The 26,050-nt window shown below is 37.0% G+C and overlaps 1 protein-coding gene across 4 annotated transcripts; it reads right to left on the reverse strand.

The window, feature by feature from the left end:
• Nucleotides 1-17,963: 17,963 nt before the first annotated feature.
• Acrv1 (acrosomal vesicle protein 1) lies at nt 17,964-23,998 on the reverse strand. Of its 4 annotated transcripts, XM_015499123.1 has the most exons (6): nt 23,947-23,998; nt 22,544-22,612; nt 22,137-22,324; nt 21,968-22,001; nt 20,318-20,437; nt 17,964-18,088 (listed from the first exon to the last, which is right to left on the reverse strand). In XM_015499123.1, the coding sequence occupies exons 1-6, from the start codon at nt 23,996-23,998 to the stop codon at nt 17,964-17,966; spliced, it is 588 nt and encodes a 195-aa protein (XP_015354609.1). The 4 variants fall into 4 exon arrangements, with proteins under 4 accessions (XP_015354609.1, XP_048652139.1, XP_015354607.1 ...); XM_048796182.1 differs by having other exon boundaries at nt 21,968-22,068; nt 22,237-22,612; XM_015499121.1 differs by having other exon boundaries at nt 22,137-22,612.
• Nucleotides 23,999-26,050: the final 2,052 nt, after the last annotated feature.

Consider the following 26,050-nt stretch of genomic DNA (forward strand, 5'->3'; position numbering starts at 1 on the left):
AACTTTATTTTTAAAATAAAATTTATATTAACTTCTGAATAAATGGGTTGGGGTCCTATATTGCTTTTTCTAGATAAATTAAAAAATTAATCAGTATCTCAGTCTGAAGAACATGTAAAGTTTTATGGTTAGAGTGTATCACATATTAGTATATACCGATATTGTGTTAATGGCAGCATACCCAGAGGAGGAATAAATTTGAACCTATTTTATTTATTTGAACCTATTTAAGAATTAAGCCAATATATTCTCAAGTATGGGAAAATTGCTATTCTTGAGAATTTGCTGCCAGTCATTATTATCTATTAAAAGTTTTCTTATTTTGAGCTCTTTCCTGAGCTCCTGCCTTTGATAGCCACCACCTTTGACATTTCCACTTGAATGTCTAATAGGCATGTCATGACCAAAAACAGCTTTTGATTTAATTCTTCCAACCGGTTCCCCTTCCAAGTTCTCCCATCTCAATAAATGTTACTTTTTTTTTTCATATTAAGGTATTTTTAATTGGTTCCTAATAGTTATACTTTACATTAGGATTTATTTTGACATAAATAATGGATTACAGTTTGCTCTAGTTAAGTAAGTCCCCAGCACTTTAGCCTTACCCTCTACTCCCTCCTTCCCCCTGTTCTATTTCCTGTACTGATCTTTTTATTTATTTATATTTTTTAAAAAATTAGTGTCTTAAAAAAATTAGTGTCTTGTGAGTATATATAATGATGAGATTCACTGTATATTTATATATATGCATTGGAAAATTAGGTCAGATTCATTCACTATTTTTTCTTTTCCTCCCCCTCAATCCCCTTCTTTCCTGATCTTTCTTTTATTTTGATGGAATCCCCCCATTTTTTCTCTTTCTCTCCCTCATCCGTTACTTTCAAATCCTAGTTCCTTAAGCCAAAACTCTAAAAATTATCCTTAATACTTTTTTTCATATTCTATTTTTGATTCAGCAAATCCTCTTTAATTCAGCAAATATGTTCAAAATATATCCTGTTTCACACTTCTGTACCACTCTAGTTGAATACAGTCATCTTTTATAGAATCCCTCAGCGTTATTTTTTTGAGAAAGTACTCTTAGAGATCCTTATAAAAATGTGAATCAGATGTCCCTTCCTTGCCCTCAATTCTCATGTCTTTTTATCACACTTAAAATTCAAGATTCAAAATTATGTGTGAGTTATTCAGCTTTATGTGATTGTCCTGTGACCACTGGTTTCATCTGTTGCTCAGTTGGTTCATTCTGCTTTCACTCCTTCAGCTTGGTGTTCTCACAAGATGAGCATATTCCCTGCTCAGGGACTTTTACTTGCTTTTCCTCTGCCTTGAGCACTTTTACTCCCAAATATTTGTGTGACTTGTGCTTCACTTTGGGTTTCTGCTTAAATGTCATTTTCTCTGCAAAGTCTTTCCCCTAACTTTTCTCTGCAAAGTCTTTCCCCTAACTTATCTAAAAATAATACTCTTCTCTGTCACTTTCTTTTTATTTCTTTTTATTGTGGTGCTTTTTACCTGACAGGATATTTTTATGTTTATTATGTTTCTCTATTGGAATATGTAATATATAAGCAAGGTCCTGGAAGGTCAGGGACCTTGTCCTCCCTGTTCAGTTCTATATCTTTGGCACCTAAAACAGTGCCTGTTACATTACAGTATGCAGAGTTGATATTATCTATTCTAAAAAAATGTCCAAAAGCTGCCCCGTTGTCTCCATTTCTATTATTTAAGCTCATTCACATCCTCCCTGAATTTCTATATTTTTATCATTGCCTAATCTCCTTCCCTTAAACGTTTTTTTCCTTTACATAATCCCTAGTTTTTTTTTGTTTGTTTGTTTGTTTTCTGTTTTTTTTTCATATAAATTTTACTGTGACCTTCTCTTGATTAAAAACCTCTCATGGCTTCCATTGCCACTCTTATTTTGACCTACCTGACCTTACATGATTCACCCTCTATCCTCTTTGTTTACAGGACTCCAAACAGAGTTGCTTTCTTTCTGTTCATTCACTACGCCAAGGCCCATTCCTCTTAAGGGCTTTGCTTACTGCCTCCTGTGTCTATAACCCCTTCCAGTTGCTTGCAGGACTGAGAATTCAAATCTCAGCTCATATGTTTCTGCCACCCCAGTCAATATCACATTATTCTATTTTCTTCACAGAACTGACCACTATTTGAAATTGTCTATTGTCTGTTTCCCCCCACCAAAGTGTAAGCTTAGATTTTGTCATTCCTTTTCTCACTTGTATATCTAGTATATAGAACAATACCTGGAACATAGTAGGTATGACCATACCTGGAACAGTATCTGGAACATAATAGGTTTCTAAGGTTTGAATATTTACAGACCTTAGAAACTTCTCAGAACCTGTCCCAATCATAATCCTCTCCTTCTACAAGTAAACATAAAAGTGACTTGTGATAATTCTTTCCTAAGTTTTCTCAGGTTTTTGAGTATCTTCATACAATATAGTTTATGCATGTTAATTAATATAGTTTCTGTTTTTGAATTTTATATGTGAAATTATGATGTATGTATTTTGTGTCTACTGATTTTCCTGATAGCCATACTCTTACATGTGTAGAATTAATTGATTTTAATTATTAGAGAAGATGCTTTTTAAAAACATTACTAATTATCCATTCTACTGCTAATGGACATTTGGATTATTTATTGTTTCATGCTATTATAAACAATCCTGCTGAGAACATTCTTACTCTATGTTTATGAGTTTCTATACTCTCTAGAGGTGTATACCTGGAAGTAGAATTGCTAGATCTTAGGATATATATATCTTCAATTTTAGTAGTGTAGTGGCAAACTATTTTCTAAAGTGATTGTATCAATTTACACTCTAATTTGAGAACACTTTATGTATTTGGAGATTGTGTTCTTAGGTTAGATGTTCATTATTCCTATTGTTTTTTTCTTTTTCTTCCTCTGTTTGTCAACTTGTGTTAACAAACATTTTCTCCCATTCTATCACTTATTATTCCACACTTCATGGAAGTTTATAATTTTGATGTAATCCTATTTAGACCTTTTCCATAGTTAATTATTATTTATTCCTAAAGGATTTATTCCCTACTCCAAGTCTGAGAAGACTTTCTGGTAGATTATCATCTAAAAGCTTTATAGTTTTTGACTTATTAAGATCTATAATCTGCTTGAAATAGGGTGCATTATTTGTTGAAGAACTTATCCTTTTCCCACTACTTCTCATTGATATCCACTCAGTGTTCAGATGCTCAAATTATTTTTTATAGTTTGTTTTGAATAAGGATATAAATAAAGTCCATGCTTTATTGATCTTTAAGTTGATTTTAGTTCATAAATTTCCTCTATATCCTCCAACACCCTTATTTTTTTCTCTTGCATTTTATTGATTAATCTTCCTTAGTCTAAATTCACTGATTACATTGCTTTGGTGGTTTCACACGTTTCCTCTACCTTCTGCATTTCCTTTAGCTGCAGATATTCAAGATACTAGTATGAATTACCTACGTTTAAGTAGTTAAAGCCATAAATTTCCATCTAAGCGCTGTTTTCCTTCATGCCACAAATTACCTAATTCATATTTTTGTGATTTGTTTTATCCATGGGTTATTTAGAAATAATCATTATATTTCTGAATTTCCAGACCTCGTAGGAATTGTTTTTATTTTAAAATTGTTTTTATTGAGAGATACCTTACAAACCATAAAATCCACCCCTTGAAGTATATATGTAAGTGGTTTTGGGTTCATAAAGTTGTACGATCATAACCACTACCAAATTCCAAAATAATTCCATCATTCCAGAAAGAGATTCTATACTTGTAGCAGTCACCACTCATTTTTCCCTTCCTTGGTTCCTGGAAAATATTAATCTCCTTTCTGTTTCTATGGGTTTGCTTATTCTGGACATTTCATACATAAATAGAATTATATAGTATGTCTAGCTTCTTTCACTTGGTGTTTTCAAGGTTCATCTATGTTGTAGCATGTGTCATTACTCATTTTTTTTTCCCCCCATGTGACTGGAGATCTAACCTAGAGCCTCACACATGCTAAGCAAGTGCTACCATAGAGCTGCATCTCCAGCTCTTTTTGCTTTTAGAGATAGGGTCTTGCTAAGTTGCCCAGGATAGACTCAAACTTGTGATCTTCCTGCTTAGCTTCCTGAATAGTTGGGATTACATGTGCACACAATCTCAGTTCTCCCTTCTTATAGCTCAATAATATTTCACTGTGTATGATTGTGTATATATGCACCCTACATTCTATGTATAATCATTTGAAGGACTTTGAGTTCTTTTTACTTTTGGGCTATTATGAATAAAACTGCTGTGAACATTCTTGTACAAATTTTTATGTCTGTATGTTTTCAGTTCTTTTGGGTAGGTACCTAGGAGTAGAATTAATTGCTGTATGGTGATAGTTTTACAAATATTTTGTCATTGAGTTTTTAAAAATATTTTTTAGGGGGCTGGGGATATAGCTCAGTTGATAGAGTGCTTGCCTTGCATACACAAGGCCGTGGGTTCAATCTCCAGCACCANTGAGAAATACAGAGTGAACATAAATTCAGTTAATTAAAGAGTTAATCTATGAACTGCAGTCTCTTATTAATTCATTTCTGGAGTTTATAGGGTAGTGTTTAAACATTAGTTCGTTATTTTTAAAAAATGAACTCAGAAAAAATGGACATGCCTTTATCTCCTTTTCTTTCACTTGAAAACATATATATATTTTATACATTATTTATTTATTTATTTATTTATTTATTTACTTACTTATTTACTTATTTTTGAGTGTGTGTGTGTGTGTGTATCTCCAAATGAAATGAACTCCAACAATCTCAGTGTGAGCTCAGTGACTATGTAGTTCCCATTAGCTTGGTACTGGGACCCATTACAAGTCCTGAAAATTTAGACTTGTAATAATCTCAGAAAGGCTGGTACTTAAAGCTCTCAGATTACTGAAGTGCCAAATAAAAACAGTCCTTAATTTAGTTACCTCTTATTTAATCCTATCAAAAAGCAAAAAATTCAATATTCATTTTTTTCAAATCCAACATTTAGTAAACATCCAATGTGTATCCACTCTGAGAATACTAAATACGTAAAATATAAAACCTGATGCTTCAAGAAATTCATTTTCTAGGATCTAAGAAGGAAAGGTTCCCAAATAAAATGTAATATAATTAGTAAAGGCTGAAATACAACTATGAAAACAAGAGAGTCCAGAAATAAACTACACTTATATGGTGTCAACTGATTTTTCAAGGAAGGTGCCAACCTGAATGGAAAGAGACCAGTGAGTACAAGATGGTAAGCAGAATTACAATAGTCTCTACCTGAGAAATTATGACAAACCTAAAGCAACATAATTCACACACTTCATGAAGCAAAACAGGTAAGGAACATGGGTGGGCTAATGGGAAATTTACCCTCAGGATCAGAATCTGGCTGTGGTACAGGAGATGGCAGGAGGGCATAAACTATTCTTTGACCCTATGAGAATGCCAAGGGAACTCTCTGACACTATTGATCCATGGAAAGGAATCCTCCATAGCTGGACATCTTCCTGGTAAATTCTGGGGAACTGGGGTGCCCAGACCTGCACCTGAGAGGATGCTGTGTTGTCTCCAGCTTAGTATAACTAAATATTATAACTTGGAGTTACACCTACTAGCTTCTTTCTTACAGTTTTATCTGCTCCTTTTGAGAGAACCACGGTTACAGAATTATTCTCAAGTTGAAATGATTCTCATAAGCGAGCCTCTGCCCCCAACTACTGTGCTCCTACCAATGTTTCTTCTTTTGGTATTGGGGATTGAACCCAGGATATACTGAGGTATATCCTCATTCTTTTTATTTTTTTTTTTTTTTTTTTTGAGATGGGGGTCTCAGTATGTTGCCCAGGGTGATCTCAAACTTTTGGACTCAAGTGATCTCACACCTCCACCTTTCAAGTAGCTAGGGCAACATGAAAACACCACTGTGCCTGGCTTTTTATTAATTTGTTGTTTTCATTGTGCTGGGGATGGGACCCCGGGCCTCATGTATGCTAGGGAAGTGCTCTCCCACTGAGCTGCATCCCTAGCTCAATACTACTTTTTATATTTTTTCTTTATTGGAGAGCTTTATATTTTCATATGGCTTTGTGTACTATTGTTTATCATCCTTTCATTTCAGCTTGAATGACTCTTGCTAGCATTTCTGGTTTTTGCAGGTCCAGTTACAATCAACTCATGTAGCTTTGATTTATCTTGGAATGTGTTAACTTCTCTCTCATTTTGAGGGACAGTTTTGTTGGTTATAGATTATTTGGTTGACATCTTTTTTTCTTTCAACAGTAAATATATCCCTTTGCTGTTGTTTGACCTATAAAGTTTCTGTTGAGAAAGTGATAGTTTTACTGAGAATACCTTGTATTGCTTTTCTCCTGATGCTTTCAAACTTCTCTTTTTTCATCTTTGTTTTTTGATTGTGTGGCTCTCTTTAGATTTATCCTACTTGAAGTTCATTGAGCTCCCTGTATTTGTTGATCCATGTCTTTTTTTTTTTTCAGATTTGGGAAGATGTCAGCCATTACTTTAGCAAATAATCTTTGTTCCTTTCTCTTTTCTCAAAGGATTCCTGCAATAGACATATTGGTTGCTTGATAGCCTATAAATCCCTTATTAGACTATTCACTTTTCTTCATGTATTTATTAGTTTTTGTTCTTTAGACTCAGTAATTTTAAATGACAGGCTTTCAGATATGCAGATTTGGGGATGGGGTCATAGTCATAGGTAAAGTGCTTATCTACTGGGCATTAGGACCTGGGTTTGAGTCCCAGCACTGGTAAAGAAAAAAATTGTTTTGCTTATGTATTTGTCTATTAAAGTCTGCTGTTGAGCTACTGCAGTGAAATTTTCAGTTTAGTTTTTGTGTTTATCTCCAAAATTTAGTACCTTTTTATAATTTTTCTTTGTTGATAGTCTCATTTTGTTCACATGTTGTTTTTCTGATTATTCTTTGTTGTTTGTTATGCTTTAGCTTTTTGAGAATACTTGAGACACTCATTTTAAAGTCTTTGTGTAGTCCATCCAGTTTGTGTTTCCCAAGGGATTATTTCTGTCACTTTATTTTCTTCCTTTGTATGTGCTGGGGTTTTTTTCTTTCTTTCTTTTACTTGTGATATTTTTGTTGAAAATTTGGCATTTGAAAAAAATCACCTCTCCTAAATTGGCTTTGTGTTGAAAAAGACTTTCACTAATAGTAGGGCCTACTTTGAGCCTTGAGATTCATGTTGGTATAAAGGTACCTCTCTGCTCTGGTTTCTTTTTGGCATTCTTCTTGCTTGGGCTTTTGTGTCTTTTCTGTTTTCCTGTATATACAGCTGCTTTATATATCTTAGTTTTTTAGTTTCATGCCAGCTTCTGTTTGGGGGTTAGAGAATCTAATGCATCCCTATTCCATAACCTCTTGCCCAAGTATCTGACTGCTATTCCTCTATAGTTTTAAAGAGCAGTGTCCATTGCTTCTCATGGTTTTCCCCAACCTGAGACACAGGCTATTCTGCTTTTCAAAGTATAAGCTTGAGTTAACTAAAAAGTTGGAATGTTAAATAAAGTCTGCCCTGTTATCTGCCCTGAGGGAAAGTATTAACAATTGGGCTTGCTCCTTCTAATGCTCTATGCCAAGAAGAGGATGGGACAAAAACTAATAAAAATACCTTTTGTACCCTATTTGTACCCTATGCTCTATGCCAAGAAGAGGATGGGACAAAAACTAATAAAAATACCATTTGTACCCAATGTTTATATTATTTGGATCAGTTTTGACCTTTTATCTTTGATTTTTGGCATTTTAACTATTATGTTCCTAAATGATTTTGTTTTCTTAGATCTAGAAATTTATTTTCACCCAATATGGGAAAACTAGCTATTGTTTCTTTAAATCCCTTTTCTGTCTCATTATTTCCTTCCTATTGTTCTGGGACTCTGCTTACTTTTATATCATAGTGTTTGATATTGTTTCATAAGTCATTGAGTGTTTCTTCATTTTCTTTAATTTTTGAGCCTTTTTTTCCTCTGTGCTTAAGATTGGATACTCACTATCAATGTGTCTTCAGTTTGCTAACTTCTTATGTGCCCTCCAGTATGCTGTTAAAGCCATTTAGTGATTTGTTGTTATACTTTTCAGTTCTAAATACTCCCCTCCTTCCTCCCCCGCACCAGTATTGGGGATTGAATTTAGGGGTATTCTACCACCGAGCTACATCCCTAGCCCTTTCTTGCTCACATCGTGGGCAGGTGATGGAATTTGGGGTTCTTCTGCGTGGAGTTGGCTGCAAAATAAAGCTAAGAAAAAAAGAATGACACGGGAAGTAATTTTAGAAAGCGAGAACAGAATGCCTTTTTGACTTTAGGAGTCGGCCTTCCATACTGGAAGAAAGAGCGAGAGCCCACATTTGCTTTATTTATATGGGGTGACTTCAAAGGCTTTCTACAGAATGTTCTTTGCCAAATAAGGTAGGAGGTGGGCTGTCTAGTTCCCAATGGGTCAATCCCAACTCTGGAACTATGAGATCAGTCTTCTTAGCTGAGTGAAGACAGAAGTCAGGTGCATTGTGCTTTCCATTAAGTGGGAGGAGCCACAAAATAGCTTGCAATACAGAACCAAAATCCCCTTGGCTCAAGGCCGAGTGAAAACATTCAAATAGCTCAGGGGTGGCTCCCCACAGCCCTTTTTATTTTTTGAGACAGGGACTCACTAAGTTGATGAGACTGTGATCCTTGTTTTGAACTTATGATCCTCTTGCCTCAGTCTTCCCTGGTAGCTGGGATTATAGGCATGTATGCCACCATGCCTGGCTCAGTCTTCTTTTTTATAGTGTATAGTCTTCTATATTAAATTTCCTTATCTGTTTATTCATGACAATATTTTTAAAATTTGAAAGAGTTTATTCTCCCTGTTTTCTTTCTAGGACTTCTCTCTAATTTTACAGCTATTCTACTAACCCCAACCTATGTTCTCTGAAACCTCAAACCAGTTTAGATTATGACTTTGTGCCATCCTGTAATGTATGGATTGAGAAGCTCCTCAGGCACAAACCCACAAAATCTCATCCAGTGATTTACCTCTCTGTGTAGGGTTGATTTTAAGTAGTTTTCTTTTCTCTTTTGTCTAATGTGTATAATTGTTATCTGTGGAGGGTTAGTTCACCATAAATGTAAGCCATAGCTCCCTTACCCTTAAATTTTAATTTTTTTTTTTTTTTAGAGAATTTTAATATTTATTTTTTAGTTTTCGGCGGACACAGCATCTTTATTTGTACGTGGTGCTGAGGATCGAACCCAGGCCGCATGCATGCCAGGCGAGCGCGCTACCGCTTGAGCCACATCCCCAGCCCCAATACCCTTAAATTTTAACAATACATTTGAACTTATATTTTCCCCTTGACTTACAGCTAGTAGATATTTATTCCCTCTCCTCAAAAAAAAAAAAAAAAAAAAAAAAAAGACTATAGTTTCAACACTGTTGGCAGGCTTTCATTCTCTTCTTGTTCTCATATAAACCATATTTAAAGTTCAGAATTCATTTGGAGTTTTAATTTCAGGTTTTTGGCCTTTCTTGTTGAATACCATTACATCTATCGGTAGGAGTATGTATTTAATTTTCATCTAGAAATTTGAAGTTTCATTTTCTTTTAACATTTTTTAGTTGTAACTGGACACAATATCTTTATTTATTTTTATGTGGTGCTGAGGATCGAACCCAGGGCCTTGCACATGCTAGGCAAGCACTCAACCACTGAGCCACAATCCCAGCCTTGAAGTTTCATTTTCTTCCATCTTACAGTTATTACCAATGAAAAATGTTATATATTTTGGGGGCAAAGGGCCATAATATGTTTATAATTTTGTATATGTATTTTGTATTTGTATATGTATATACAAAAACCTCTGCAAGTTGAAATGACATCGAGATTTTGGGACTGCAGCAAGGCAGATCCTGGGGAATCTGAATATATATACACATGTATATATATTATGAACTTTAAATTTTACATACAGTAAAATTTGGCTTTGTTTCTTGGTGTACTATTCTGAGAGTTCTTAGGCCTGAGACCAAAAACTCTAGTCATTAAAAGAAAAAAATGGTAAGGTGGACTTTATCATAAAGTTGAAGGCTTTTGCTTTGCAAAATATATTGACCAGAGAGATCCAAGATGGCAGACTGGAGGGAGGCTGCATTCTTTGTCCATCTATAACTCGGGATTCAAGCAGAGGTAACACTGTTTCTCTCTGATCCCCTGCTGTTTACCCCCATTGGTAGGCCTTGATCGCCCACCTTTTGAGCGCACATTGCTCATTGCTGCCTTTTGTTTGCTGTTACCCCTTTGTCCCTCTCTTTTCTGTCATCTGCCACCCGAGTCACTTGCTCGCAGCCATTAGCCTACAGTCTGCCTGCAGATTGCCAGCGGAACACCTACTGCCCACTGCTGCCCGGAAGTCCATTGTCAGAGTACCCGCAGGTTTGGTTACACCAGGCTGCTGCCATCTTGGGACACCACCAGGGCCTGCAGGTTTGCCACCACCACCACTGCCGCCATCTCGGTGCAGCAGCCTCAGTCTGGGGATATAAGCTAGAGCCTGGAGATATATTGTTGGGGTACCTTCAGGTCTGATTGCACCTGAAGTCTTTCTGCTGGGTGTGCTAGTGGCTGCCATCTGACTGCCTCTTTGCAGGGTTGTTTCTCTGTGTGAGCACATCCCTGGTCTCTGCAAGTTGAAACAACATTGAGATCTTAGGACTGGAGCAAGGCAGAGGCTGGGGAATCTGAAGCCCAGGTCCCTCAGATTACAGCTGGGTTTGTGTGGGCCAGTCTGGGTCTAGCAAGCCTGTGGAACACCAAAGACTAGGGGCGGTTCCCTCAGGGGGAGCTTAGGTTGGAGAAAATTGTGCTTTTTCCAGCTCAGTGAGTCCTGAAGTGCACGGGTCCAAAGGGGCTAGCTACAATGGGTGGAAAGATTGGAAGAGGGTGTGAAAGCATCTTGCTATTGGCTTGCCCACCTAAGCAGTTCAGCACCCAGTGGACTGGAGCTACCACCAAACTTCAGACAAGCCCTACCTATAGGTGAAGGGAAGTTGAGAAAAAGTTTTGAAAGCCAATGGAAGGTATCGTTCAATTTTCCATTGAGGCTTTTTTTTCTTTTGCCCTCTCTCTCACACATCTATAACATCTTTGAATCCAAATATTTTTTATGCATCGATTTATTGAGGAATGGGATGTCCAGATAATATATTACAAGTTTTGCGTGCATTCTTATATTTTTACTTTTTTATTTTTATTTTTTCTCTCATCTGTTTCCCTGGATTCTTTTTCTCACTTCTCTGATACTAACAGCCAATCTCTATTAATTCCTCCTTTGCTCTTAGTATAAATTTTTACCACTGTCTTCTCTCCTTCTCCCTCATAAACATCACATCTTACACTACTTCTGTTCCCTCATTGTTCATCATTAGAAATGGTAAATCTTTTCATCAAACTTACTGTTATATCATAGATAATAATTGAATACATCATTTTTGTTTATTGTGACAAAACTGTAGATGCCTGAATAGATGATCTTTGGTTTAAAGGTGTACATGTTTGCATTGGGTGCTCTTAATATTGGTCTCTCCCTTAAAGGTGAGGTACTGGAAGCCTTTGGGGACACTATAAGACTACAGGGTAGAAATTGTACTGCCTTAGATCCATGCCATTAGATGGAAAGACACACAAACAACATGAAAAAACAAGGGAAAAACACTTCAAATAAATGAAGATGTTCCAACAAAATAATCTAAAAACAAAGTAGAAGAAATGTCAAAAAGAAATTTAGAATGTACATAGTTTAGCTGATCTACAAAGTAAAGGATAGTATTAGGAGTGAAATCAAAGAAAATACAAAAAGTGAAAGATCACTTCAATGAACAGTTGTTAGAGATCGTGGTGGGGGGAAAACAAGCAGAAATCCTCAAAATGAAGGAATCAATAAACCAAATTATAAATTCAATAGAAAGCATCATCAACAGACTAGACCACTAGGAAAACACAACCTCAGACAATGAAGACAAGCACTCTTGAAAATAAACTCAACTACACATAGAAGATGGTAAGAAACCATGTACAGAACTTCCAAGAAATATGGGATAGCATGAAAAGACCAAATTTAAGATTTATCACAATACATGAAGGCATGGAGATACAAACCAAAGAAATGCACAATCTTTTCAATGACATATCAGAAAATTCCCCAAATCTAAAGAATGAAATGGAAAATCAACTACCAAGAGGTTTACAAGACTCCAAATGTACAAAATTACAGCAGGCTCACACCAAGGCACATTATAATGAGAATGACTAACATATAGAATAAGGACAAAATTTTAAAGGTTGTGAGAGAATAAAATCAAATTACATATGGGGGAAACCAATTTGGATTTCAACTGATTTCTCAACCCAGACCCTTAAGGCCAGGAGGTCATAGAATAATATATATCAAGCTCTCAAAGAAAATGAATGCCAATCAAGAATTTTATATCCAGCAAAATTAAACTTCAGATGTAAAGATGAAATAAAAAGCTTCCACGATAAACAAAAGAATTCACAATTAGAAAGCCTGCACTATTAGCAAAGTATTCCAAGGGGAGGAAAAAAAAAAAAAAACAGCAAAAGGAGGAGTTACATTAAAGGAAAGGTCAATCAAAGGAGAAACTAAGACAAGTTGAAGATCAAAAATAAACCAAAATGACTGGGAATACAATACAAATCATATCTTAATAATAACCCTGAATATTAATGCTCTAAATTTATCAATCAAAAGACATTGACTGGCAGATTGGATTTTTTAAAAACAGACCAACAATATCCTGTCTTCAAGAGACTCACCTCCTAGGAAAAGACATCCATAGACCAAAGGTGAAAGAATGGGGGAAAACATACCACTCACAAGGACTGCATAAACAAGCAGGGGTTTCCATCCTCATGTCAAACAAAGTAGATTTCAAACCAAAGTTAGAAAGGATAAAGAAGGACATTTCATATTGCTTAAGGGAATCATACATCAAGAAGATATAACAATCAAATATTTATGCCCCAAACAATGGAGCATCTACATACCTCAAACAAACCCTTCTCAATTTCAAGAATCACATCACAATATAGTAATAATGGTTGACTTTAACACTCCTCTCACCGCTAGAATCTTCCAAACAGAAAACAAATAAACTATAGAACTAAATAACACAATCAATGATTTAGATTTAATGGACATAGAGTATTTCATCCATCATGGAGTGAATACACCTCCTCAGCAGCACATGTATCCCTTTCTAAAATAGACCCTATGTTATGCCACAAAGAAACACTCGGCAAATACAAAAAAAAAAAATGATACTACCCTGCATTCTAACAGATCATAATGGGATGAAATTAGAAATCAATGATAAAATAAAAAATAGAAGCTACTCCAACATTTGGAGACTAAATAATATGCTATTGAATGAACAATAGATAGCAGAAGATATCAGGAAGGAGATAAAAATTTCCTAGAGGTAAATGAGAATACCAATATATCGACATCTCTAGGACACTAAGAAGGCAGTGCTAAGAGGAAAGTTCATTGCATTGAGCTCATTTGTTAAAAGAATAAAAAGTGAACAAATAAATGACCTAGCATTACATCCCAGAGCCCTACAAAAAGAACAAATCAATATCAAAGAAGTAGAATACAGGAAATAACTAAAATCAGAGCTGAAATCAATGAAAATGAAAAAAAAAAACAATTGAAAAAACTGACAAAGCAAAAAGTTGGTTCTTTGAAAAAATGACTAAAATTGATAAATGCTTAGCCATGCTAATGAAGAGAAGGAGAAAGAAAACTCAAATTACTAAAATTTGTGATGAAAAAGGAAATATCATGGTGGACACTATTGAAATACAGAAGATAATTAGAAACTATTTTGAAAATTTATACTCCAATAAAATAGAAAATCTCGAAGACATCGACAAATTTCTAGAGGCATATGATCTGCTCAAACTGAATCAGGAGGGCATACACAATTTAAACAGATAAATATCAAGCAACCAAAAGCCTACCAACAAAGAAAAGCCCAGGACCAGATGGATTCTCAGTTGAGTTCTACAAGACCTTCAAAGAACTACTAATGCCAATTCAAATTATTCCATGGAATAGAAAAGGAGGGAACCCTTCCAAACTCCATCCTGATACCAAAACCAAAGACACATCAAGAAAAGAAACCTTCAGACCAAAATCCCTGATAATATAGATGCAGAAATTCTCACTAAAATTCTGGCAAATCGCATACAAAAACATATTTAAAAGATAGTGCACCACCAAGTGGGGTTCATTCCTGGGATGCAAGGTTGGTTCAACATATGGAAATCAGTAGATGTAATACATCACATCAATAGACTTAAAAACAAGAATCATATGATTATCTCAATAGATGCATAAAAAGCATTTGACAAAATACAGCACCTCTTCATGTTCAAAACACTAGAAAAACTAGGGATATTAGGAACATACTATTGTAAAACCTATCTATGCTAAGCCCAAGGCCAACATCATTTTAAATGGAGAAAAATTGAAAGCATTCCCTTTAAAAACTGGAACAAGACAGGGATGCCCTCTTTTACCACTTCTATTCAACATACTCCTTGAAACTCTAGCCAGAGCAATCAGACAGATGAAACTAAAGGGATACAAATAGGAAAAGAAGAACTCAAACTATCACTATTTGCCAATGACATGATTCTTTGTTTAGAAGATCCAGAAAATTCCACCAGAAAACTTCTGGAATAAATGAATTCAGCAAAGTGGCAGAATATAAAATCAATACCCATAAATCAAACTCATTTCTACATGTAAGTGATGAATCCACTGAAAAATAATTTAGAAAAACTACCCCAATCACAATAGCCTCAAAAATAAAATACTTGGGAATCAATCTAACAAGAGAGATGAAAGACCTCCGGAGTGAAAACTACAGAACACTAAAGAAAGAATTTAAAGAAGACCTTAGAAGATGGAAAGATCTCCCATGCTCTTAGATAAGCAGAATTAATATTGTCAAAATGGCCATACTACCAATTATACAGATTTAATGCAAATTCTATTAAAATCCCAATGACATCCTTCATAGAACTAGAAGAAGCAATCATGAAATTCATTTGAAAAAATAAGAGACCCAGAATAGTCAAAGCAATCGTTAGCAAGAAAAGTGAAGCAAGAGGCATCACAATATCAGACCTTAAACTATGCTACAGAGCAATAGTAACAAAAACCACATGGTGTTGGCACCAAAATAGACATGTAGACCAATGGTACAGAATAGAAGACACAGAGACAAACCCACATAAATACAATTATCTCATACTAGACAAAGGCACCGAAAACATACATTGGAGAAAAGATAGCCTCTTCAACAAATGGTGCTGGGAAAATTGGAAATCCATATGTAGCAAATGAAACTAAACCCCTGTCTCTCATGCTGCACAAAACTCAAAATGGATCAAGGACCTAGGAATTAGACCAGAGACCCTGCGTCTACTAGTGGAAAAAGTGGGCCCAAATCTTCATCAGGCCAAATTAGGCACCGACTTCCTTAACAAGACTCCTAAAGCACAAGAAGTTAAATTAAGAATAAATGGGATTGGATTCAAACTAAAAAGTTTCTTCTCAGCCAAGAAAACAACGTGAAGAGAGAGCCTACAGAACAGGAAAAAAATCCATACCACATGCACATCAGATAGAGCACTAATCTCCAGGATACATAAAAAACTCAAAACACACCAAAAAAAAAAAAAAAAACCCACAAATAACCCAATCAATAAATGGGCTAAGGAACTGAAAAGACACTTCACAAAAGAATAAATACAATCAACAAACATGGAAAAAATGTTCGTCTGTTAGAGAAATGCAAATCAAACTACTCTAGATTTCATCTCACTCTTGTCAGAATGGCAATCATCAAGAATACAAGTAATAATAAATGTTGGTGATGATATGGGGAAAAAGGTACACTCATACATTGCTGGTAGGACTGCAAATTAGTGCAACCACTTTGGAAAGCAGTATGGAAATTCCTTAGAAAACTTAGAATGGAACCACCATTTGACCCAGCTATTCCACTCCTCAGTTTATACCCAAAGGACTTAAAATCAGCATACTATAGTGATGCAGCCACCTCAATGTTTATAGCAGCTCAATTCACAATAGCTAAACTGGGGAACCAACCTTAATGACCTTCAACAGAAGAATGGATAAAGAAAATGTGGTACCTATGAACAGTGGAATATTACTCAGCCTTAAAGAAGAATGAAATTATAGCCTTTGCAGCTAAATGGATGGAACTAGAGAACATCATGCTAAGTGAAAAAAAATCAATGCCAAAGAACCAAAGGCCTAATCTTTTCTCTGATAAATGGATGCCATAGTGTGTGTGTGTGGCAGGGGGTGGTAGGGAAGAATGAAGGAACTCTAGTTTGTGTAGAGGGGAGTGAGGGGAGAGGTGGGGCTGTGGGAATGGGAAAGATGGTAGAACGAACCAGGCATTATTTATTACATGTATGATTATTACACCACTGGTGTGACTCTGGCACCATGTACAGCCAGAGAAATGAAAAATTGTGCTCCAGTTGTGTACAATGTGTCAAAATGCATTCTCCTGTCATGTGTAACTAATTAGAACAAATTAAAAAAAAATAGAAGGGAAACCAGTTAGAGTAGAAGGTGGAAAACAGGGGGAAGAAAGGGTAGGAAAGTGAAGGTACTTGGAAATGAATTTGATCAAATTGTACTGTTTTATTGTGTGCACATATGAATATATTATAGCAAATTCCACTGTTATGTATAATTATAATGTACCAATAAAAAGGGGAGGGAAAAATACACGAAGACCACTCCAGCTATCTCAGGAGCCTTTAAACTGAGGTATGTGGAAGCAGTGGCTGAAAGGAGATGAGTTTATGTAGGAGGAGAGAATTGATTTTTGTCTTAAAAGAACCATTCTGGCTAATATTCTGAGGAAATGGCTCAGATTGAGATCATGCAGATTTGGTTTTAGAATTGTGCTTTGGTGTGTTCTAGTTCTGTGACCTTGATCAATTTAGAACAATATGGAATATAAATAGAACATCTTTATGTCATATTTCCTTATTTATAAAATAAGAATTTTGCTATCTTTCCTCATAAGACCATGTACGTGAAAACATCTTGAAGTGTGAGAGTGTTTAGTATTCCACCTGCCCCTCTATACTAAGTAGATGATCCAGTAATATTGTGTTGAGAAACTGATGTAAGCATTATGAACTGCTGCATATTTATACAGCAAACAGAAAAGAATAATTTTATTCTTAAAAGTGGACTGTTGAAAACTCAAAATTCTCAAGAGCTAAAGAAAAGTTGACTGCTATGTACTATTAAGTAAAATGGGGGGGACAAGGGTAGGAAAGTGGGGGAGGGGGACAGAGAAGTACCTACAATATTCTTTAAGCCCCATAAAAGATTAATACCTACTTTGTATTCTCCTTGCTCTCTCTGTCCTGGGAGAGGCCTTCACTTTCTTAAGTATGGAATGGTTATAAAATCATCTACATTAGTGGGGGTGGAAGGAAGTTCAGGCTGACCCTGCAACTGGACTGATGGGAAAAGAAATCTGTCTGGATCTCATGTTCTCTACCATGAGGGTTTTATTGAAAAAAGAAAATTTGGAATATTGAGAGAGTAAGGGGGAAGACAGAGGACAAAGAATGGGTAAGGCATGAATAGAAAAGATATTTGAGCATCCTGTCTGATGCTCAGGCAGAAGCAGATGTGATAAGTCATTGATGCTATAGTGATATAATATAAATTGAGCCAAGTACGATGGTAAAGGCTTTTTGCTGCCTGAGGCAGAGCAAAAAGCAGAGGCCCCGTCTTCTAGACCTTGTTGCAGAAAGGTTGATTCCGACAGCATATAATTTGCATCCTCGTTCCATGAGAGAAAAGGTTCATAGATGGGCACATGTTCTCACACCCTTGAACCATGAATTGGAGTTTTCCACCTGAAAGGAGTAAAGACATACTGGAATTAACAGAAACCTTCCTTTATTCATGATGCCCTCATGAAGGGCTGGCTACCACCCCTGTGTGTGTATTTTTCTCCCCTTTCCCTTCTATCTTCGTCCTCTGGGATCTTTCACCATCAGTTGCACACTTCTTGTATTTTCAGTTTGTTCCTCTCTCCTGATTACCTTTCTGGTTTACAAACATGCTCAAGTTTCCCCAACTCAAAAAGATAAAACAAAGAAATCTTTCTCTTGACCATGCTACTCTCCTATACTATCATTTCCCCACAAACTTCTCCAAAGAGTTGACTGTCGTCAACCTAATCCTGCTTATATCTGGCCCCAAGACACTCTGATTCATTACTCCACTATTCTGAAAGGGTACTTGAGTTCTAGTCATTCTGCTGCCCTTCTCAGGACTTGACCTCTCTGCATTTACATAGTGCTGATGACTTCTTTCTCTCTCTTTTTGAACTGCATAATCTCATTTGTTTATGCAAAAAAAAAAAAAAAGTTGAATACATAGATGCCAAGAGTTGAATAGTGGTTACCAGGAACAAGGAGTGGGAGTGTTGGGACTTGAGGTAGAAAAGGGGAGATAATAGATCAAAGTGTAAAAAGTTGAAGTTATGTTAGTGAATAAGTCTACAGATCTAATATACAATATGCTGACTGTAGTTAATATTGTAATATGCAACCTAGATGTCCTTCAGTAAATGAATAGATAAAGAAACTGTGGTATATATACCGATGGAATATTACTCAGCATTAAAAGAGATTAAAATTTGCAGGTAAATGAGTAGAGTTGGAGAATATCATGCTAAGCGAAGTAATCCAATCCCCAAAAACCAAAGGCTGAATGTTCTCTCTGATAAGTGGGATATTGATCCATAACGGGGGAGATGGGTGGAATGGGGAAAATGGAGGAACTTTGATTGGGCAAAGGGGAGGGAGGGGGAATGGGCGTAGGAAAGATGGTGGAATGAGATGGATATCATTACCCTAGGTACATGTATGACTGCACATATGGTGCGACGCTACATCGTGTATAACCAGGGAAATGAAAAGTTTTGCTGCAATGGTGTATAATGAATCAAAATGTATTCTGCTGTTATATATACCTAGTTAAATAAATTAATTAGGAAAATATAATAGTATGTACTAGAAATTTGCTAAGGCTGTATAGATTTCAGGTGCTCTTAGAGCAACACAAAAAGTAACTATGTAAGGATGAAGTATAATGCATGTGCCATAAATTTATCCTTTTAAAATTAATAACACAATATTGTTTAGTATATTCACAGAATTCAAGCATCATCACTAATTTTAGGATATTTTTATCACCCCCAAAAGACATTCCATTCCCATTAGCAGTTACTTCACTGGCCCACATCTTACAAGCTTTTTCTGAAAACTACTTTCTCCCTAATTTCTCTGCACCTCTAATCTCTCCTTCCCCTGTGAGCACCCATTGCTTTTCTGCCTTAAGATATTTACCAATTGTTCCTTTGCAATATTGTTTCCTGTTTCTTACATTGGGCCATAATCTATTTGTACATAGTCTATATTTGATTCATTTTTCTGTAAGGACCCATGGTATGTGTCATTAATGTTTCTTAAGTGATGGTGGATGAATGCACACATTGTAGAATTGTGGGCAAAATGGTATTTCTAATGAGAGACCAGACAACTGACAGAGTTAGGCAATGATCATGGAATGGAAGTATCCAAGATCTCATTTTGGGGATGAGGAGTGAGTATAAGGGTAGAGAGATGTGGGAATATATTTAGTTTTGGCAACCTGTGGACATAGATTTGTAGACAAAAGTTTATTAAATTTATTCATATAGTATTCGCTAAATGCCTGCCATGTGCTGAACATTGTACTATGTTCAAGGAACATAAGCCATGAAAAAAACCATAGTCCTGAGCTTACAGTCAATGTCTCAGTGGTCTAAAGGGCAATACACAACATTTCTTTAAAATAGAAAGAGTGCCAATCTCCCTGCCTCCTTTTAAGATCATTAAGACCTGTTGGGGAGAGTCTCTACCTCCCCATCAGTACTTGGGATTCTATTCTGAATCCTTAAAAGCATGAGGTTCTTCTGAATCTCCAAGTTCCTGATCCCTCTCCTAGACCACTGCCCTCTCCAACTGCCCTGTATTAGTATATAAGTTGGTTAATGTATTCTCTGGCAAAGACTGCCTTTAGAGGTCCCTACATACCTTCAAAGATCTTCTTTAGCATGCACTGCTGGGAATTCTGAGTGGTGCAGACTCCTTCACCACGAAGGCATTTTCCTTGCTCAGTCATATAAGCGCATGTGTAGCAACTTAACATTGTGCCTGAAATTTTAAGATAAGCCTGATGAAATTCCCATACAGATCAGATGTGTATATGTGAGTCACACATCTGGGGAGAGACGATGAGTTATAAGTAGCCTGGATAAAAAATTAATTTCTTAATTCTTGTTGGGATCTGAGGGATTTGTGTTTGATAGAGGATATTCTCTATTCTAGAGGAAATTCCTTTCATTCGTATTGCTTCATCTATGACCTTCATTGCTGATGAATCCCAAGTTTATCTAATACTGACTTTTACTATAGTCCATATCTTTATTGGCTTCCTAGATGTTTATAATTAGATGCCTTTTTGTCATGTCTTACCTGATAGGAGCATGTTGTCATGTGACTGGCTCCCTTTCCTGCTTCTTGTCATACTCTCACAAAGCACAAACATTTGGATTCAAATTTGACCAACTAATAAGCTATTTTAGAGTATTGTTGCAAACCTTGTAAAGAGTCTACGTTATTTTCCATTTTCAAATTGGCCTTGTTCTTCTTTTCTTTTTAAATTTATTTTAAAATATTTTTTTTAGCTGTAAATGGACACAATAACTTTTATTTATTTATTTATTTATTTTATGTGTTGCTGAAGATCAAACCCATTGTTACAACCCCATCCTCTCAAATTGACCTTGTTAAAGGTTGCTGAAATATTTCCATGTTACCTCTTTTCATTGTCTCTGTTTATAATCTCCTAGTTCAGGAAGCATAAAGTAAGGAAAGGGGGAAAAAAATTGTGCTTTAAACAGACCTAAAGTGTGTGTGTATTTGCAATATGGAGGTTGAATTCAGGGACCCTCAACCACTGAACTAATTATCTCCAGCCCTTTTTATTTTATTTTGAGATAGAGTACTTTTGCTAAGTTGTCCCAGCTGGCCTCAACCTGGGGATCCTCCTACCTGGCCCTCCTGAGTTGTAGATAGGCCTAAGTTTGAATCCACCATTACCAATTTCTAGCCATGTAACTTTGGGCATATTATTTTTACCTTGCTTCTCCCATCTGAAAATTTAGAATAATAATGCTTATGCAATGGGGTGAAATATGAGGCATTTTATGTCTGTTATTAACTTGAGGCATCAAACTTAGGGTCTTATTTTTCTTCCTTGACCAACCCCTTTTAAGTAAGTCACAGAATTGCAGTTCTGGGAACTAATTTTTGTCTCTAACAGAACTAATTTTTGTCTCTGCATGCTTCATATTCTGTTAGTCTTCAGAACTTTGCATTTTCATGAGCTGCTTCTAGGGGAGTCATTGGGCATTTATATTCAGAATATCTTATGGAGAATGTAATTGGAAGGGCAACTGGCATTTTGTATTTTTATAATTGTTCTTAAAGAGGGTCCTGCAAATTGTGTGACTTTCAGGCCCCAGAAACCTGGAACAGCCTTTTGGTATTGTGCAGAGACCTAGAAAACCTTTGGGAGAGCTATTTGTGAAGTGTTAATGGTTGCTTCTTTAATACTTCTTCCCTAAAATTGGGTTCTCCTGATGTGTTCCCCACTCCCCACTTGAAGCTAGTTTGGCTCACCTGGAGATGTGCTTGCAAATGGTGTACTTGAAAGCTGTTCAGCTGAAGACGGTTCACCTGAGGACTTTTCACCTGCAGACACTTCACCTGAAGGTGCTTCACCTGAAGTGTGCTCAGTGGCAATATGTTTACGTGTCATCTGTTCGCTGGAAATATGTTCACGTGAAACCTGTTCACCTGAACCATGTTCTCCTGAAGGCTGTTCTCCAGAAGGCTGCTCTCCCGAAGGCTGCTCTCCCGAAGGCTGTTCTCCCGAAGGCTGCTCTCCCGAAGGCTGTTCTCCTACAGGTTGTTCTCCTGCAGGTTGTTCTCCTGAAGGCTGTTCACTTGAAGTGTGTTCACCTGAAGGCTGTTCACCTGAAGGCTGTTCACTGGAAGCAGGTTCACCTGATGACATTTCACCTGAAGGCTGTTCACCTGAAGTGTGCTCGTTTACATGTTCACTTGCATGCTCGCTCTCAGCATGTTCACCAGAAGTGTGCTCGCTGGAACCATGCTCACTTAAAACAGTCTCACCTGAAGAAGTATCATATAAAGCATCAACATCTGAAGGGTTTGCAAGTGAAAAGTATTCACTTGAAAGTTGCTGAACTGGAGCTTGATGATCCATTGAGCCCAGGGACTCATCAGGCTGATCTGGTGCTCCTGGGATGGAGAAGAAACAGAAGAGAAATGGAGAAGGTGAGAGTGGGGTAGAGGTTACTTTTCCATGTTTTGAGACAAATGGAGACTCCTAAGTTTCTTGTAGGTCTAAATCAGTTACTTGAAGATAGTTGACTTCCCCCCAACACCTGCACTAATTACCCCAAGAGACCAGGGAGGATGGAGGTATTTAATAAAAACACAGAAACCTCCTCTGGAATTAAAGGAAAAAATTTTAAGGTATATTAAGAACCCCATGGGGGTGGGGGTATTCACTCATCCATGCATCAAAAGCACCTGAAGGAGCCAGGCACGGTGGCAAATGCCTGTAATCCCAGCAGCTCAGGAGGCTGAGGCAGGAGGATCCCAAGTTCAAAGCCAGCCTCAGCAAAAGCGAGGCACCAAGTACAAAATAGGGCTGAGGACATGGTTCAGTGGCCAAGTGTCCCTGAGTTCAATCCCCGGTACCCAAAAATAAAAACAAAAAAAGGTAAGATTTGATTTGATAAGGCTTTTGGTAGATTTTTGTTTTAAAAATTTGTTACATAAATATCTGCCCAGCTGATTCTTTAATACTTAACAAAATTTTTAAATAAGAGATGCTTCTGATAATAGGAAACAGGTTTGGAAAATATGCTAATTTTTTAATCATTCTTAGAGTTTATAGTTTATTACTTCACTACGTGACTAGCACATAGCTACCATCTCGTGACTGGGTATCTTTGTTTCTGAGTCAACTTTGTGAAAGTCTAAAAGGCAAAAAGCAAAATTTCTGAAAGCTAGTATTAGAGAAAACACTCTGTCACTTCACAAACAGCACAGAGCTCATAAATCTCTCTCTTGTAGGAGGCAGCCCTCCATAAATAGGGAATCCTGAAACAGAAAATACAGAAACTGGATGGATGAACATAGCCATGAAGGAAAGGCTTATAAGGTTTCTGGCCCAAAGCCCTGTGTGTTCTGAGATAGTTTTCTGGGCACATCACCTTCCTATCTCATTATAGCTTTGCTTGGCACCTTAAGTATACAAGGATCCCTTGCACTCAATTGATGGGAACAAACCTTTGCTGAACTTCTGCTGAGCTCCTAGGCCTGTTCTTCTGTCTCACAGAACACCAGGCACAAATGTTGAATGGCTAAATGAAATAGGAATAGGAACATGCCCTCTGACTATAAAGCCATAACTAGGAGAAATCAACTGGTTCAGGAGCTCTCAGAGATAGTCTAATTACTCTTAATTCTGATTTGGGTAACTAGGAGACTGGTCTTACTTCTTCAAGGGCAAAAACGCCTTAAAGGTGGCCCCTTACATACCCAAGCTAACAGAGAAGACTCACCTCTAACAGATCCAAGCAGATGAAAACTCATTAGTAAGATTAACTGGTTCATCTGGATTTAGAAAAAGAAGGGCCTCTAGTGTGGGGCACCCAAGAGCTGTAAAGAAACTGTGAGTAGGAGCTCCCAATACTGAATCAGAGCTTCTGGGAATTCTAGAACCTCAGGAACAACCCATGATTCCTCACAATGGGTTGTGCTCTGAAGTCCTCATGTGGCCTGTCTAGGCAAGTTGACCCTTAATAATTCAAGGAAATTTCCACTAGTGAAGCCTAGTGAGTATTTTTTATGTTGGGGTTATCTGCCCTATCTTAAAAAAGAAAAAAGTATTACCAAAATACATATATTCTTTGTAATAAATTTTTAAAAAATGTCTCTCTTAAGTATTCTTGACAATGAGGTGTGGTGGGCTGCTTATTTTCTGTTTGATTCTCTAAATCAGCCTTTCTTGCCCTGATTTGTACCCCAGGAGGCTCATCTCTGTTGACTTCATTACTTGAGTACTGGTTGGGATTTTCTTCATATTGAATTTAACCAATGGAAGATTGGAGGGGAGAAAGGGAAGGAAGTAGAGAAAGAGGACTATTTTTTTCTATTCTTTCTTGCCACAGTGGTGTTTTCAACCAGCCTATAGTAACATATTTTCCTTTTACTGACCCCTTCTACCTTGGGATAATAATGATTTACACTGTTGCTGAAACCTGGATGCTCCACTTTTTTTTTTATCCCCACTTATCCCCACTTACTAGTGTAAATAGTCTTTTCATATAGACCTATTTCAGTCATAGTTTTGGCAGGAAGCAAATTGAAAATTCAAATAGGTAAAGAAGAGTTTACACAGAAAGGGGGAGAATAAAGGGATCAGCAAGGGATAATTGAAAGCCATATCTTGATCTGTAACTTCTGTCAAGGAGGTAGCCAAGCTGAGAATATGAGTGCAGTGAGGTGTCCACCGGGTATAAAGCTGGAATTCTGGAGTGAGTGGAGGGAGGGTGTGGCAGAACTCCTCTTAACTCCCATCTCCTGCTTCTTCTCTTCCCAGTTCTCTTGAACCACTTTGTCTCACCTGAGGCCCATGCAGGCAGTGGAAATGGTGTTCCCCTTGGTAGAATGGGCTGGCTGAGAAATAAAAGCTAGGAAAAATAGAATGATGAAAACACCACTGGACACAGAAAGTAGTTTCAAAAGCGGGGGCAGGACAGGCAAGCGGATCAGATGGATCGAGCTTCTAGACTCTGGCAAATTGGAGCCCTTGCCTGCTTTTTTTGTATCGGGAAACATCAAAGGCCTTCCATAGACTGTTCTTCACCAAAAAAGATTAAAGTTGGGGCTGTTCAGTTTCCGACAGGTTATGCCCGTCTCCGGAGCTACTATGAGGGATTTTCCTAGTAGAGCAGAGATAAAGGTCAGGTACATTGGGCAATCTATTGTCCTGGGAGAGCCATGGATAATTTGCAATGCCAAGCCTAAATCTTCCTGGCTGCCACACTGAGTGAAGATCCTCAAGTCATTCATGGATGGCTTCCCGCAACTTTGTTATATGTGCCATTGAATATTGGTTCTAGAATAGATATATGTATCACTACTGTAATTATTTGTTTAATGTTTGTCTTCCCTTCTGAGTCTAAACCCCTGGAAACCAAGGACACTGTCTCAATCACTGCTGTAGCTCCAGTACCTGGCAGCATGCTTTCACATCATAGTAACTTAATGATTCTTATTTTTTTCTGAATGAAGGGATGATTGAATTGCCTGAATATTAAATTGTCTGAATATTAAATGGGATGATCTCCTGGTTCCATTCTCTTCACAGCTCCTTGAATACTGATAGTCAAATTCTAACAACTCCTATACACTTAGGCAAGAGATCAGTACATTCTTTCCTGGAGAAACTGGATGGTTCCAAAGGAAAGATCCTATAGGTTTGGGTACCTGAATATGCTAAAATGAAACATTAGTTCCTGATGAGCCCACACATGTCTGGGGGCCAATTTAGGACATCTAATATGAATACATGGTCAAGGATTACCAGACATTTTAGAAAAGCCTCTGATCTGAAAAGCCTCTGATCTGAAAAGCCAAAATGGATAGAAGTATCACTGTGGC

The sequence above is a fragment of the Marmota marmota genome, unplaced genomic scaffold, assembly GCF_001458135.2.
Source record: "Marmota marmota marmota unplaced genomic scaffold, marMar, whole genome shotgun sequence".
NCBI classification, from domain to species: Eukaryota; Metazoa; Chordata; class Mammalia; order Rodentia; family Sciuridae; genus Marmota; species Marmota marmota.